Source organism: Eretmochelys imbricata, chromosome 11, assembly GCF_965152235.1.
Source record: "Eretmochelys imbricata isolate rEreImb1 chromosome 11, rEreImb1.hap1, whole genome shotgun sequence".
NCBI lineage: Eukaryota > Metazoa > Chordata > Testudines > Cheloniidae > Eretmochelys > Eretmochelys imbricata.
In genome coordinates, this window is record NC_135582.1 from 38,806,060 (window position 1) to 38,823,933 (window position 17,874).

At 43.4% G+C, this 17,874-nt stretch overlaps 1 protein-coding gene across 1 annotated transcript in view; it reads right to left on the reverse strand.

The window, feature by feature from the left end:
• LRP2 (LDL receptor related protein 2) overlaps positions 1 to 17,874 on the reverse strand; it is a 180,200-nt gene that overhangs the window by 131,324 nt on the left and 31,002 nt on the right. The window contains exons 5-10 of the mRNA XM_077829918.1: positions 10,908 to 11,018; positions 10,662 to 10,775; positions 10,368 to 10,484; positions 8,937 to 9,080; positions 2,733 to 2,852; positions 269 to 397 (exon numbers count right to left, since the gene is read on the reverse strand). Of these exons, the coding sequence (XP_077686044.1) occupies positions 269 to 397; positions 2,733 to 2,852; positions 8,937 to 9,080; positions 10,368 to 10,484; positions 10,662 to 10,775; positions 10,908 to 11,018 (735 nt within the window). The remainder of the gene's footprint in view (positions 1 to 268; positions 398 to 2,732; positions 2,853 to 8,936; positions 9,081 to 10,367; positions 10,485 to 10,661; positions 10,776 to 10,907; positions 11,019 to 17,874) is intronic.

The following is a 17,874-nucleotide window of genomic DNA, read 5'->3' on the forward strand; positions in this document are numbered from 1 at the left end:
AAGCTGCCATTAAAGTAAATGGAGCGAGCAGCCTAATAATGATCCACCAGTCTGAAAATCCTGTTTCTAACTGAATATTGCATTTTGCAGATAGGGAATATCTCTGGAACCAGCAGAATCTTTCATGCCACTGGAACATTTTATGTGTGCCTGCTGTACTCAAGCATATTTCACTACTTTTTTTCCCCAATACACAGAAAATTACAAGATAATATTTGCTTTACAAGTAAAATTACAGCAAGAACCACACTTGGCGCCATTTACTTACATGAAGTGTTGGCTCTACAGTGGCGGTGATGCTCCAAGAAATAACCTTCCACACAGTGACACTGGTGATGGCCAACACGGTCTTCACACAGCTGGTCACACACACCCCACATCTTACAATCATCAAAATCTGTTAGGTGGACAAGGCACGCATATAAACACAGCTTCCAGTAAGGAAGACACTGTCATACTTGGCAGGCCTGAGAAGATTGTCCTCCCTCTTTTCCTTATATTTGTTTGCAAAGTCCCTGTCGCTATTGGTAGGTAGGTTTCCCTTTTGACAACAGATGCTTTTATTTTCTTTTCCTCAAAAGAAAAAGATCAGTGAAGCTGCCTAAGCTTCATGGGCTGCCTGAGAACAACAAATCTGTTTGTGCAAGCAATGGAGGAAAAAATAATTGGTTGCAAAGGGATTTCAGTGTCTACCTTCCAAGAGTGATCAAGAACAATGGAAAGCAAATGATGGAATGAATATGAGATACTTTCGGTAGATACCCACCTGACTGGGCTCAGAAATATCTCTCTTATTTGAGACTATACATGGGGTACCCGAGGGTGCAATGCTCCCAGAAGTATAGCCCCTAGTACCAGTATAACCACAAGGAACATCACGTCAGCTATTTAGCATGTATAACATATCAACAGCCACCTTCTTAGAAGTGCTGCTATCTAACACAGTAATTCCATTAGACTTGGCTGAGAGAACAGAACTAAACTGCTGTTCAGATGAGATGAGTAGTTCAAAACCCATATTACATGTGAATGGCCTGTAGGTCCCTGTATTTTGAGGTACTTAGAGCTAGTTAGACAATATAGATCTGCTCTATAATTCCAGGCAAAAACCATAGGCCAGATCTTCAACGGCTGTAACTGACTCCAGTGGAGCTCTACCAGCTTACGGTAGCTGAAGAGCATCACCCCGGCAGCTCCCACTGGCCACAGCTCCCAGCCAATGGGAGTTGGCGCTCGGGGTGGGGGTGGCATGCAGAGACCCCCCTGCTCCCACCCCTCCCAGGGACATGCCGGCCGCTTCCGGGAGCAGCGTGGGGCCAGGACAGGTAGAGAGCCTGCTTTAGCGACACTGCGCCGCCAGACTTTTAGCACCTAAAATCTCCCGGTTTAGCTTCAGTAGCCTCTGGGAAATAGAGCCTGATTCTGGGAGACTCCCGGCGAAACTGGGAGGGTTGGCAACCCTACCAGGAGCAGAGAAGAGGGGAGAATGAAAAGTTTATGGGTTTGGGAAATTAATGCTTTCCACTAAAACCACTTCCCACTGAATTCCTCAGGTATACAACCAGTAAAACTAAATTTAAACTAAAAAGTGAAAGAATAACCTACTGAACATTACAGCTAATAAGCCAACCCCTTCACTTCTTATCTCAATAGAGGAAATTATTCACATGTCCGCTGGCCCCCACCTTCTGCTTATTGAATCAGGAGTTGAGCAAGGGACTTCCCCTTTTACATGAGAGTCAGTGGGAGGAAGAGAAGAACCACTGATCCCTTGCTAGATTTTGAGTAAAATGACTATGGCCCATCTCTTCTGTGCAAGACTGAATCTCACATGATGAATATCACCTGAGATCCTGTCACAATTCCTAGCAAATGTGGAGAGTTTGTTTTATAGGCCTATCAATGGGATTAAGAGAAGAGCGATTGGCATTACATTAAGTCAGAGAGTAGGTTTCCCAACTTGCTCCTGAATCAGAGTTAAAGAAGAGGGCTCTCTGCATGTGCATTTGCTTTAACACAGAATCAAACAGCTACATGGGGATACTTCCTTGGATACCTACTTCAGTGATTCCCTTCTTCCCAATGACTTGTAGATAAGCCAAACAACACCTTGAAATTATGACAGACTTTTTTTGGTTTATATGCAAGGCTATACGATGTATTCATAATAGGAGATACAGCACTCCAGAGTGGCAAAGTAATGTACCATACTCATTTTACCTTACCCACAACAATCTGCATTTTCACATAAGGTCAGTTCTGAATTATAGATCAAATGTTGAGTAACTTCTGATTTCCCAGGTGTATAACCACACACCCCAGCATGCAGCATCAAGCTCTCAAGAACAGTAAAAGGGCTGTTTCATCAGATTTGAACATAAAGTTGCCATACCAGAGTCAGCCTTTCTAAACACAAACAACCTCTCCAAGTATTAAAAAACTGGTCTTTCCTTAGCTGGGAAGTGAAGACCTCATGACCGCTCACTGGCCTGTTCCTCTGTCCCCACAGTGGTTTTATGCTGCTGCTGAGCTTTTGCTCTCTTGCTATTTTTCCGTTCAGCTTGAGGTTTAACTTCATAACTCTCAAGATTTACCTGCTTGCCAATGTGTCCACCCACACATACTTATCCAATAATCATGGATTCTTTTTCATATTTATGGAATCCATAATACCCAGGACCCCTGTGAGAAAAGTCCAGACTTATATATCTGCATCTCTACTGTTCACTTACCAATGCAAGTGCGACTGTCATTGCTGCTGATTACATATCCCGCAGGGCAATAGCAAGTCCCTCCAGATGGTGAAGAATGGCAGCGGTACTGGCAGCTCAAGGCAGCACAGTGGGATATGTCTAAAAATAAAATGAAGTCACTTCAGGAATGACCAATAGTAGTGTCATCTGTATAGCAGCTGGCTGCATGGTGCTTTACAAGCAGTTACGAAGTCAAGATGCCAGTTGTGAAGAGCTTACAATTTGCAGAACACATCCTGAAACTGGTCCATAGGCAAAGAACCACACTCCCATGCAAAAACAAATATGGGCAGCTCTGGCGGCAGGATCAGTCTCTAACTAGACAGTATAAAAAAGGAAGGGGGAAGGGAACAATGAAAAAGTCAATGATCTTGTTTGTTCCACAGTACCATGTGTGTTTGTGTGCATGCAGGCGTACACATCTAATTTAGCAGGATAGAGAGGCAGGAGGGCTAAGGTTTAGAGAAGTCTTTGAGGATTTCAGTTTTCAGGAAGCAGTGAAAGGATGAAATTCAGTCTTGTATGAAAACCAAATAGACCACTAGTAAGAGCTCCATATAAATCGCTGCACTGAGGCAGCCATTACAGTGCATAACTGCAAGCTTTATTGATCCTACAAAACTCAGCAGCTTGCTGCATACCCTTGAGCGCCATCGACTGGCAACACTACCAGCCCTCACTATTTACATATATACAGACATCTCTACAACAATCACTGACTTTCTTAATAGTTGGGTGGTCGGGAAAGCATTTCTTCTTCTATTCCGTTCATTAACCAGTGCAATATGAGTGTGTGAGAGTTAGGCTGCACTCATGAAATAATGGGTGGGCTTCTTTTTCCTCTACCTCTCCAGTTCTTCACTCCTCCTCCCTTTCCTTCTGTCCTACAAGCAGCTCATTGCTGAGTGATGATATTGTGATATCAGAGAGGTCGTTCTCTTCCTCCTTCAGTTCCCTTGTCTTACTCCTTTCTCCCCTTTTCCCTCCAAAGCTATTCTCTAATCAGCTCAGCTCTCTGATGTTACAATCACATCACTCAGCAGAGGTCAGAGACACTTTCCCAGGACAAGATTTAGGCTTTGTCTACACAACCACTTTTATTGGTCAAGGGTGTGAAAAAACACACCCCTGACCAACATAAGTTTCTCTGGCAAAAGTGCTGGTGTGGACAGCACTATGTCAGCAGGAGAACCTCTCTTGCTGACATAGCTACCACTGCTCCCTGGAGATGGTTTAATTATGCCGGCAGGAGAGCTCTCTCTTGCCAGAAAAGAGAGGCTACACTGGAGACCTTACAGCAGCATAGCCTTAAACGCCTGTCATTTTGCTGCAACCTTATTCCAAGAAGTGCGATTTAAATGGGAGAAGTGTATTTTCTTGACCTTTCCCATAATTATGAATGCCCAATTTAAAACACCACAGCTCTATTTTTAGAGGCTAGCACCGAGCACAAGAGTTGCCAACTTTCTACTTGCAGAAAACTGAACACCCTTGCCCCAACCCCTGCCCCTGACATTTCTCTGTGGCCCCACCCCCTCTCAATCCATCCCCCCTCCCTCAGTCATTCGCTCTCCCATACCCTTGCTTACTCACTAATTTTCAATGGGCTGGGGCAGGGGATTGGGGTGCAGGAGCGGGTGAGAGCTGTGGCTGGGGGTGCAGGCTCTGGGGTAGGTCTGGGGATGATGAGTTTGGGGTGCCGGAGGAGACTCCATGCTAGGGCCAAGGGGTTTGGAGTGCGGGAGGGGGCTCCAGGCTGGGACAGGGGGCTGGGATATAGTGGGGGGAGACAGGGCAGACCTTACCATGAGGCGAACTGAGGCGGCCGCCTCAGGTGCCAGACTGTGGGGGGGGGGGGCCAGTAGGACCCAGATTGTAAATAATTGTGTCTGCTGCTGGTGCATATGTATTCTCTCTGCTCTAGATGCACAGAGATGGTGGAGTGCTGTGCTGGAGGAAGGAGGGCACAAGAGACATAACAGGCAGGCAGGAGAAAAGGGGAGAGGGAATAACGGAAAGCAGCAGGAGCTGCAGGGAGAGAGAGGAGGAGGGAGGAGCCTCTTATGTATCTCTCTAGCACCCCCAGGAGCCTGGACTGATTAACTCCAGCTTCTCAGGGAGCTTCCTGTTTCCTGCTGCTTCCCTGAACCCACTTGCGGAGAACAGGCAGTCAACTGAAGTAGTAGGAGCCAGTTAGGCCCTTGAGACGCTGATATCTTCCCTCACTCAGGCCCTGCTACCAGCCTGCTTATTTGTCCCCTTCAATTGAGTGTTGAGAGCCACTATAGCTGGCACAGAACAGCAGTCATGAGAGAAAGAAGAAAACGCCCCTCTGGGGCAGCATTCAGAAAAAGAAAGAAAGCAAAGGGCGCTTTTCTATCTAAGCGGGAAGGAGCTCTCCTGAGATACACAGACACAAATGTCCACGGTGAGCCTTCCAGCCCCAGTGAGAACGTGAGTGGTGAGGAGATGCCTGATCTACCAGTTAGTCAGAGTACAGGTGACCTGGCAGCTACTGCAGCATCCATATCTCCATCTCAAATGGAGGTAACCATGCACATTTCTGAAGAAAAGTGTAGATCAGAGAAGAGTGTGGTGGAGGCACAAGAAACAGCTGCTGCTGAATTTAGTTCCTTAAGTCTAGATGATCCAGGACTGTGGACCCACTTGAGCAGCAGCCTGAGGGACTTCCTTGTACTGCATGGGCCACAGCAAGTGAAAAACTTCTTGTTCCCCAAAAACAATGAAAATAGAAGTTTCCATCTAACACATTACTGGCGTGAAATTCCCAATGGTGACAAAGTGGAGAGGCCATGGCTTATGTACTCAAAAACCCAGAATGCTGCATACTGTTTTTGTTGCAAACTCTTCCAGCCTAATGTTCCAGCCACATTGAGTTCTACAGGAACAAAGGACTGGAAAAATCTGGCTAGAAATCTGGCATGCCATGAGAAGGCAGCAAATCACCAGAGAGCATTCCATAGATGGAAAGAGCTTGAGATGAGATGAAGGTTAAAGGCCACCATAGATGATCAGCATCAGGAGAAGATTGCATTAGTCTCTTTACTGTCAAAATGTTCTGAAAAGGCTCATTGCCATTGTGAGAATGCTTGCTACACAAAACCTAGCACTGCGTGGCACTTCAGATCAGCTGTATGTGCCAAACAATGGAAACGTCCTTAAAATTGTGGAGCTGATGGCTGAGTTTGATGCTGTACTCCAGGAGCATCTAAGAAGAGTCACCACGCAAGAAATGTACACACACCACTACCTTGGAAAAACCATATAAAATGAGATCATACAGTTACTGGCAACAAAAGTCAAACAGAAGATTTTGGCAGATCTGAAGTCAGCAAGATATTACTCTGTTATTCTGGACTGCACACCTGACATCAGCCATACGGAACAAATGACTTTAATGGTGCGTTTTGTTACAACAACAGAACCTAGTGAAAATATCCCTGCAATGGTGACTGTCAGAGAGCATTTTCTAGAATTTATTGACATTGATGATACTACAGGAGCTGGTATGACAAATGTGCTTCTTAAAAAACAGGAAGATACAGGAATTGCGATAACATAAGAGGTCAGGGCTACGATAATGGTGCCAACATGAGAGGAAAGAACAGAGGAGTGCAGACATGGATCCGAGAGTTAAACTCTCAAGCTTTTTTTGTCCCATGCAGTTCTCATTCATTGAACTTGATGGTCAGTGATGCAGCATCAGCATCTAGTGAGGCTGCTGAATTTTTTAATGTAATTCAAAGCATCTATGTATTTTTCTCTGCATCAACTCATCGATGGCAAATTTTGAAACAACGTCGGGGAACATCCTCTCTGACACTGAAACCACTGAGTGCCACACAATGGGAAAGTCGAGTGGAGGCGATAAAGCCTATCAAACACAAAATTGGGAAGATAGATGATGCCATAGTTGCTATTATGGAGGATAATGCTATGACAGGAACTGTTCGTGGGAGAACAGTGGCAGAGGGAAACGGAATCACCAGAAACATACATAACTTCAAATTTCTGTGTGGCTTAGTGTTGTGGCATGACATACTGTTTGAAATAAATGGTGTTTAAAAGCAAGAGACGCCAGGGTGTTGACCTTGATATATCTGGAGCAATGGAACAACTGGACAAAGCAAAGTCATACCTACAGTCTTACCGGTCAGATGAGAGATTTCGAAACGTCCTGAAGAGCGCACAGAAGTTGGCAGAGGAACTTCACACTGAAGCTATTTTCCCACCCATTCAAGAATACAAGAGTCAGCGAAGAAGAAGACATTTTGATTATGAGGCATGGGATAATCCCATAAGAGACCCCAAACAACAATTCAAAGTTGAATTCTTTAACCAGGTGCTAGATTGTGCAATATAGTCAGTTGAAGAACGTTTCATGCAGCTCAAGGAACACCGCAGTATATTTGGGATGTTGTATGATATTCCAGAACTCCTCACTATAGCTGAAGAAGACCTACACCAGCAATGCAGGGCACTAGAGACAGTGTTGACACATGATGACATGCGCAATATTGATGCGAGTGATTTAGGTGATGAATTGAAAGCCCTTTCAAGATACTTTTCAGCAAGGTCAACTCCAAAGGCTGTTCTGGAATATATGTGCACAAATAAGATAACCACCCTCTTTCCAAATGCTTTTGTTGCTCTGCGAATAATTCTAACACTTCCTGTAACAGTTGCCAGTGGAGAATGCAGCTTTTCCAAGCTGAAGTTAATAAAAACACATCTATGCTCCACAATGACATAGGAGAGGCTGGTCGGCCTTGCAACCATCTCAATAGTGCATGAGCTGGCCCAGACTGTGGACCTGCAGGAAGCAGTTCAAATCTTTGCAACCAAGAAGGCACAGAAAGCACCACTTTGATTATTCAACAGATAAAAATGCCAGTGTTTACTATGCAGACAAGAGAAGTTACATTTGCTGTTCAGGCATTTGAAAGTTAAGTGTTACTTTAAATTTTTGAACAAGGCATTTTAAGTTGTTAGTTCTCCTTTATTGGGGCAGGCAGCAGAGCAGTACCATGAGAGGAGTAGAACAGGAAGAAAGCAGAATTGAGACCTTTCAAAGTTTTGGCCCAAGCGATGGGGCATAGGGGAGTCATTTGAGCTCCCTGCCTCAGATGCCAAAATATTATGGGCCAGACCTGGGGGGAGATGCGGGGTGCAGGCTGCTGGAGGGAGTTTGGGTGCGGGAGGGGGTTCCAAGCTGAGGCAGGGGGTTGGGGCGTGAGAGGGAGTTTGGGGTGTGGGCTCTGGGATGTGTTTACTTCAGGCAGCTCCCAAGAAGCAGTGTCATGTCCCTCCATCTCCTAGACCGAGGGGTGGTGAGGGAGCTTTGCGTGCTGCCCCTGCTCCCACAGCTCCTACTGGCCACAGTACCCGGCCAATCGGAGTTGCAGAGCCGGCACTCGGGGTGGGGGAGGTGTGTGGAGCCCCCAAGGCCGCCCCTTAGCTGGAGGGACATGTTGGCTGCTTCCCAGGAGCCCCGCAGAGCCAGGCAGGGAGCCTGCCAGCCCAGCTGCACTGACAACCAGACTTTTAACAGCTCGGTCAGCCATGCTGACCAGAGCCTCCAGGGTCCTTTTCAGCCGGGTGTTCCAGGCAAAAACCGGACACCTGGCAACCCTACTGAGCACCCACAAGTCCAACTGAAGTTGATGGGACCTTTCTGTGTTCATCATTTCTGAAAACCAGGCCCTGAGTTTCTCAGGCTGAGCACTAAAACGCAGGTACCCAAGATGGACAATGGACAATTTTGAAAATTCTGACCTAAGTGACTTGCCCAGACCAAGGTTACACAGCCATGCAGTCCTGTGCTCTAACCATTAGGTATTACTCTTTCCTGTTTAATGTGAAAAGGTGAAACAAAAATATTTTGGATGAAGAGAAACAACGGCCCACAAGAGCTCAACCCTTGACTCTTCAAATAAATTTGAAAAAAATTATCAGAAATGTTTATCTATCAAACCTTCCACACAAGAGGTCAACAGAACTGTACATGCATGGCAGAGAATACTTTTCAATATGTCCACTCAGCGCTAATAAAAATAACACACCTCCTAATTCTCAGTGCTGTTTAGAAAACCCCAAAGACACAAAAAAGACATCAATGTGCTTTTCTGCTATTCCATGCATCCTGCTAGTTCTAATACTCACTGCAGTGTCTGCCTGCAGTTATGTTAGTTTCGTCTTCTCCGGCAGGGCAGTCTGCAGTCCCATCACACAGTTTACCAATTGGAATGCAGTGTCCTGACACAGGACAGGCCCATTCTCCTGGGTAACACTCATGGCGACCACTTTCTAAGGAAAAGAGAAGCAACACAGAATAATTGAGGAACATGCTTCAAGTACTACTTGGAGCTGCTTTCCCAAAAGCCTCCTAGAGAATAAGCATCTTCAATTATTTTTCATTCAGCTTTTGATTGTTGCATGTAGCTGTGACAGCCCATAAAAGAAATAGTATCTATCCTAGTCACCATATTCTTTCAGTGATCTTCAAATTACACTGTGGAAAATACTCATGCAGTCAGGTGAACCCTTTCCATTTTTCCCCATTGTTCAGATACCTATTACTATTTAGCTTTTGCTTGACCGGTGTACTAAAAATGGAACAATGGTTTTGTTCTTTTGAAACATGCCTGTTACAGCTGGTCTAAAAATGGTGGGGGGAGAAGGGTAATCACAGAAAATTTCAGCACCACCCAAAAAAAATGGTTTAAATTTTCCCACAGAAAATTTCAATTTTTCACAAGAAATTTGAACTGAATTTTTTGTCAGAAAGTTGTTTTTAGCCAGTATATTTTGGTTTTTAAGCATCATTTTTTTGATGAAAAATCAAAAATTTCATGGGAAAGGAGGCACTTTCTGCACTGCAGATTGTTTAGCCGAAAACCCAGTTTTCCATAGAAAAACAGTTTCAGCAGAAAACTCTTCACCAGTCCTAATGCCTACACACTCATTTCTCATTAACTGGTATATTCATGTTTACTACAAATTCCTCTGAAAAGGGTGATTTGATAAATGGAAGATCTTTGTTAAATATAGAGATGGTTATTTTGAATATCACATTATTAATAACAAAAATGTTACTCAGAATATTTGCACAAAAATTGCATTTTCCTTCCAGCATGTTATCTCCTCCTATACTCAACCAACCAGAAATCATAATCCTGTACTTGTAACATCAGAGTTAGTTACTGTGGAAATGGACATTCTGTTACAAACTGAGAATTCTGGCTTCACATGAGGACATACCCTGCTCCCATGAAAATCAATGGCAAAGTTTCCATTGATTTAAATGGTGCAAGATCTGGGCTACAGTGAATAAGCAGATGAATTCTTGACATACCCTGGTTTATACTCATCATCTTAGCAATACAAAATAAGAAAACCCAAAGTATTAAAAGTATATATATTATATTAGTAGAACTGTATCTATAAAAGCAATTAAAAGTTTTCCAGGAATGTCCATGGATCTTTAAAAATTCTGATATAAAACATTCTTATGTTAAGACTTTTTAGCAGGGAGATTTGCAAGGTTTTTCTTTGTAAATTGCATCATTAAAATAAGTTTGCTTCTGTCTTTACCACATCCACTTTCATCTTCGTTATCTTCACAGTCATCATCTCCATCACAAACCCAGCTCTGATGAATACAGCGGCCACTTGGACAAGTGAAGAAATTGCCTCTGCAAGTTGCATAAGCTGAGGGAAGGAACAAGAGAAACTTCCATCATTCAGCCACAAAAAAAAAAATATTAAAAGAACTTTTGGATTCTGTCTGCTACATAACAGAGCATTGCCCCTGCTTTGTGCTAACTGTCACACTTTCAAAGAAAACCAGCTCTTAACAGGCAAACAAGCCAAATAAAACCACCGTACTGCAAGAGTTTTCATCGCTCCTGTCTCCACAGTCATCATCATGGTCACAGATAAAGGCTCGGGGGATACATTCTCCATTGGCACATTGAAACTGGGTACTGGCACATCCATGAGCTGAACGATATCATTTGAATGGAGAAAAGAAAAAGACATATTCAAATGTAGTAAACAAACTCCAGTATTTCTCTTACAAAGAGGATACATAGTACTACAAATGTTTGGGGTTATGCTAAATGTGGCACTTACTGCAGTTGGCTTCATCAGAGGCATCCCTGCAATCTACTTTACCATCACAATGCTGGCTTGCATTAAAACATGCTCCATTTGCACAAGATAACTGTTCACATGTTGGGTAACCTATAAGAAAAAACACAGTAGCCACAAGTATTAGAATATACAGTATCTCTTTATGATTATATTGTTATGTATGCATTCTGCACTATGCATGGTGCTTTACAGACAAATATAAAAAGGAACATAGGAATTGCCATACTGGAACTGATGATTCATCTAGTTCAGTATCCTGTCTCCAGCTGTGATCGGTACCAGATGCGTCACAGAAACATACAAAAAACCTTGCAAGAAACTAGGCAATTATGAGACAACCTGCCCCTATCCCAGGGCCGGGTTCTTGCTCCAAGGAGTTTACAATTCAAATAACCCATGGCAATATGGAAAATGACACAACACCAAAGAAAGCAAGTATTTTATTTATTCTTATCTTAGTTTTAAATGTTATTGATCTCAGTAAACATGTTTAACTAGAAATGGAGGTACTTGCACTCAGATTTAGAGCCTCTTAGAACTCCATGAGCTCTCAGATTCAGTGTCTCGGGACTTTTACATGGAAGGAATATTTAGCCAGTCAAATGAGCTCAAGAATAATCAAACTTCATTCATTTTGTGGCCCTAAATTTTCATTCTGTATTTCTCTTCCCATTTTACATCCTTATATTATTAATAAACAGGACAAAGTTCTCATTCTCTCTCTCACTCTCATCCACGTTTTCATACACGCCAACTGGAATTTAAAACATGGATTATTAATTCTCTCCAACAGAATTCACACAAAAAAACCAATAAATTCCACAGATAAAATATTTGTGCCTAAACACAACAACAAAATTAGTTGTTCTCATACTGTATGTTACCATTTTTCTCCTTAAACTTGAAATAGTCATTTATGGACTCATCTGGATGCATTTTTTAATGGTATCTATTTACAAAAGTTCTTAATTTTACAATATAAATAGGTGTATCAAATGTCAAACAGACTAGGCCAAATTCAGGTTGCATCTCTGTGCAGGCCCGTTCCTGCAAGGTAGCAAGAACCCTAAACTCCCATTGTAATTAATGTGGTTTGCAGTCCCTCAGCAACTTGCAGACTGGGGCGCTGTATACATCACTGAAAAAGGGGTGGCCAGAAGAGGAACCCCAGAGCATAGCTGCTGTATCCTTCTGGGGTTCCCATGAACCAGTACAGTTCACACTCCACAAGGTTTTGCGGTTGGACCCAACGAGGGAATGTTCTAGGTAGGGCTGAATACAGTCCCTTATTACAAGGGACATTCCTTATTTTTTCATCTCTGTACAACAAGATTGTGAGTTGCTGAATGCTGCAAAAAGCAGCAAGAAATACCCATGAAGGTAAGTACATCTTATTAATTATTACTATTATAATGATTATAATATTGGGAGGAGAGGTGAGGCAGGCGTGCTAAGAAAGCAGTCCCTTATTTTTGAAATATGTTGGCAACTCTAGTTGCAGGGCATGGCCTGGTGTCAGAAGGCTTGCTTAACATCTTTTAGCCCAAACACCCTGATCAAGCAGCCCCACTTCTGACACAGGCTACTCCTGGCCCTTGTATGGGGGACGTGCTTGGGGTTCTGGGGAGTCGGCATACAACTTCACCAATAGTATAGATTCTGCAGTCTTATGTGTATGGCTGTGTTTCTAGGGCCTGACTTTGAGCCAAACTATGCTATTCACTGAGAGTCAAAAGCTTCCTCTGTCTCTGGAAACATGGAGGACACCATGGCAGTGGAACCTACAGTGTACAGTGAAGGAGACAGCAATGGGTGGGGGCACACATCTATATTTCCATCCATAGAGTCCAGGTGGTGTGGAAGTTTGCAAACTTCCACACCACCTGGGCTCCATGGATGGAAATACACAAGGGGCAGAACCTCATAAGGAGTGCAGGGCATTAGCCACTGTGAGAGTCCACCAGCCCCATTCCCCTGTGGTGGGGGCATGTATGGATACCTCAGATACCTACTGGCACCACGTCATAGAGGAAAGATTCTCCTAGCCCTGGTACCCTGTCATCTACTCAGTGCCAAGACCTACTTTGCAGACAAGACTATGATGATCTTGCCCCAAAGACAGTTTTTATTAATGCATTTATAATTTATAACCCATATGATTATGGTAAAAAAGATCCCATGTCTTAACCATAAGCCAAAGTGTACATGTGTACCTGGTATCACTGTATCTTTTGCCATTTATTTTAACACTGTCTTTTATAGTTATAGTGGAGAGTAATAAGTTTTCTATTGTCTTGCAACTCATAAGCCTGGCAAATCACTCAGATCTAATTCTGTGCCTTCCTTTAACTGTCCCTTTAAATTTTTTCATTAAAATAGCAGATTTTTCCAGCCTGGAAATTAACTTCCCTTTAATTGTCGGGGCTGCTAATGATCAAGAATTTTATCAAGATCACAGAAAGCAGCTGCTGATTTAGAATGAACTCCTAGAAAACTTTAGCTCTAACAGATGAACTAAGTGTAGAATACATTGAACCTATCCTGATCCTGATCTCATTTACACCAATGTAAATTGGAGCAATTTTAACTAAAGTTAACATGGGGGGAAATTTAGTCCCAGATTAGGATGTTTAATATTCAGACAATATATTATTTACCAAAATTTAGGGGGCACTCATTAGAGACTAATAGCTAATAATTAACATATCTAACTGCAGATATTTTTTCAAACTACAAACCCCAAAATCTGGGCTGGTCTTAGTAAAACTCTATTTTGCATTAAATGTTAGGTACAGGCCTCCTGTTCACTTAAATCAACTGCAGTTATGTCATATAAAATCCTATATTGTTAGAACAGCTAAATTAACTAAAGCATCTTTATACAGACTGAGTCATACAGAGTAGCAGGCTTCCCACTGGACTCTGAAACCTAACCCCAGAGACAGTGGGAGGCCATTTGTTTTGTTTATTTAATTTCAGGCCATAGCCATGGTATTGCTCCCCCTAGCTGACAGATTTCTCAAGCAACTGACTGATATGTATTCTGATCAAGCTGGATACAAGATGATGAGGAAAGGTGCTGGCAGAGAATGCCTAACTGGGCATGCCACAGAAGACATTTCCCACTCGGTACCTCTGCAGCTAAGGAGCTCAGGAAGCCAAAGTTCTTTTGGGGACCAATAGCCTGAAAGGCTAAATCTGGCTGATCAGGCCTTACTAAGCATATAAGAATATTCCACCAATCAGATCACTCAGCTGGTGGAACCTGACAGTATCTCTGTTTGGAAAAAAAGAGGTTAGTTTGAGCTAGAGAACCACTAATGGATCATTTCTGTCACCAAAAAAGAAAGAGTAAAAATATCATGTGTGTTTTATTTTCAAAACTTCAAACAACAAAACAACATTTTAGAGCATATTAATAACTGCAGCCAGCTCCACAACCTGCTCCATTTCTACAACTGGAGGGGAGACAAAACCCATAGACCTAACATGGGGAAGTGTTTTAAGGGAGGAGTAGTTTTATCTCACCTGCACAGAAATCCTTCAAATGATATTCTGTGTTGTTTCAGATCCCCTGAGCAAGGCTCAGAGGGAAAAATATGAAAGCTGGCCCCATTCCCCTGGACTGTCCCTTCAGAAACCTACCACCAAACTATTGTAAATTAATGACAACCAGTTCACATTAGTGTGCACCATTTTCCCCCACTACAGACTGGAATCTCTCTGGAGAAGAGAGAACCTATGGCAGCATCACTCCTGCAGTGGGCATGCTCTCAACTCGGGTCTTGTGCATTCTCCTCATGTAATGTCAATGTAAAGAGTTAAAAAGATGTCATCGGGTGCCATTAGCAGAGGTGTTTCGGTGTTATTTAAAATATGTATTTTGCCCAGTTTGCAGTTTATTAGTTTTTATAATAAGTACTATTAAGGAAGGGGTGGGCAAACTTTTTGGCCTGAGGGCCACACCTGGGTGGAGAAATTGCATGCAGGGCGACAAATGTAGGGCTGGGGCAGGGGGTTAGGGTGCAGGAGGGAGTGCGAGGTGTGGGAGGGGGTGCTGTGTGCAGGAAAGGGCTCAGGGCAAGGTGTTGGGGTGCAGGTGGTGTGCGGGGTGTGGCAGAGGGCTCAGGGCAGGAGTTTGGGGTGCGGGAGGGGGCTTAGAGCAGGGGTGCGGGTGCAGGAGGGGTGCAGGGCACGGCAGTAGGTTGGAGTGCAGGGTGCAGAAGGGATTCGGGGTGGCAGCGGCGCGCAGCGGGGCTAAGGCAGGTTCCCTGTTCCCAGCCAACGGGAGCTGCAGGGGGCTGTGCCTGCAGGTGAGGGCAGCACGCAGAGCCCTCTGCCCCCCGCTCTGCCGGGGCCGCAGGGATGTGGTGCCAGCCACTTCCAGGAGTGGCACAGATCCAGCGCAGGCAGGGAGCCTGCCTTAGCCCCGCTGTGCCACAGGGGTGGCAATCCCGCAGGCTGGATCCAAAACCCTAATGGGCCAGATCCGGCCTAGTTTGCCCTGTACTAAGGGAATAAGTACATTATATTTTTTTTCCTCCATTTTATTTGTTGTGGAGATTATTTAATTAATTTTTCCCTTTCCTCTGAGCAAAAGCATTCTGTGAGAGGCCAGATGGCGATAATGAGTTAGAGCTGGAGGGCTCCAATCCTTACTCACACAAGTAATTCCATGAATTTCATGGGTTAAAGGGTAAAGCCCCTAACCACAGTATAGTTTTCCAACTGATATGAAAATACTCTATCATATTTTTCACTACATGATTAGGGACGAGGGGTCTCTGGAGGGGGCGCTCAGGGAACAAGGAACGGGGGTGGGGGGTGGGGGCAAAGCATGTTCGATATAACACGGTCTCACCTATAACGCGGTGAGATTTTGTGTCTCCCGAGGACCGCATTATGTTGGGGTAGAGGTGTAATTGTTTTCCCCACAACTCCTATTGGGAGGCTTTTCCAGACCCTCACTTCTCTGATGGTTAGAAACCTTCTTATTTCCAGCCTGGTTTTGTTCATGGCCAGTTTATGTCTATTTGTTCCTGTGCCAACATTGTCCTTTAGCTTAAAAGGTTTACCCACTCATGTATGTACAAAGAGTAATCATATCCCCGTCAGCCTTCTTTTTGCTAGGCTAAACAAGCCAAGTTCTTCCAGCCTTTCCTCATAAGATAGGACATCCATTCCCCTAATCATTCTAGTAGCTCTTCTCTGCAGCTGTTCCAGTTTGAATTCATCTTTCTTGAAAATGGGTGACCAGAACTGTAAAGAATATTCCAGATGCGGTCTTGCCACTGCCTTATATAATGGCATGAACACTTCTCTACCTTTACTAGAAATGCCTCACCTGATACATCCTAGGATTACATTGGTGGCTCATCGTCTTCCTGTGATCCACCAACTCACGCACATCTCTCTCCTCCTCTGTTGCTTCCAACTGATGAGCCCCCAGTTTGTAGCAGAAATTCTTATTATTAGACCCTAAGTGTATGATCTTACGCTTTGTACTATTTAATTTAATCTAATTTCTGTCATTTCAGTCTAAAAGGTCATCCAGATCTTCCTGTATAATATTCTGACCCTCATCTGTATTGACAATGCAGCCTAATCAGATTGGTCCCAAGACCAATCTTTCAGGAATTGCACTCGTACCTCCTTCTAATCCAATTGTTCACCTTTTAGCACAACCCATTGCCTTCTCCTCTTTAGCCAGGTCCTTATTGACTTTACAATTCTTGTATTAATCCCCATCTCTTTAATTTAATGTGTGTGTCATTTGTGTGTGTGTTCTACAGTGTGGCCACCCTCAATCTTTCAAAACCATGATTCAGGGCCCCCAAAATCATGACTTCAAAATCACGAGATTTTGAAAAATAATAAACATGGAGTTCTTTACATTCTCCTGCTGGATGTGGGGCCTTCAGGGTTCACATTTTCCAGGTTTTTCCAACCATTAAGGCTAGAAACTTTCTTCTTAATGAAAGCTGAGATTATGAGATCTCCTGACTCCAAGAGCTGGAGCTTGTAGGAAAAAACACCAAATATGTGTGAGACTTGTGATAAATCACAACTGCTGACAAAACTGTTTCTTTGGGTTTGTTCTGAGCCTATGGCTGTTGGGTGTGAGAGGTTTCAGAACAGACTAGCTCTGGAGAAGGAAAGTAGGCAGTAGAAGGGTTCCCCAAGATACTTCATTTTCTGTTTTTACTTTGTTTAAAACTGTCCAGGAATTTATCAGTGTTTATTACAAAAATTTAAAAATGGGTAAAAATCAGTGCGAAAAACTAACTTCACACTTTTTTGGTAAATATCTGGGTTAATGTTGCGGGACAGGAGGACAGAAAAAAATTTTATATAGAGAAATGTAAGAGTACTTTTGACCCGGTTTGATTACCTGGGCTGCCCAGGTTACTGACCTGCCATCTCTCCTTCCGGAGCAGTCAGCCAAATCCTCATATTTACATTTAGACTAATTTATTAACATAAACACACCTACCTAATGTAATGTATTGGATTTTCTTAACACAATCTGTGTTTTTATGTATTTGAGTGGTCCAAAATTCAATAAAAAACAAATAGCATTTTAGCTTTTGTAAAACCTGGGAATTTTTCAATAAAAAACAAAAATTAAGGGCTTTGCTTATCCCCATCCAAAGCACTTCCCTGTGAGCTTCCAACCACATTGTCCCAGTTTTCCACTTTCAAAATATGATCAACCATCAGAAGAGGACAGGTGGGAGAGGAGGCACCATATTACCCGCCGCCCGACAAGCTATTTTGGGCACCAGTCGCCACTGTTATTTTATTTAATTGGTGCATTTAAAACGTAGCTACGCAGAGGACACACTATACTGTACCTTCATAAACAGTTTGAAAGCTATTCTACAGCAGCAGCTAAAACAACACTGTTTTGCTTTCCACCTAATATTTTTGCTCTGAGACCTCAGGG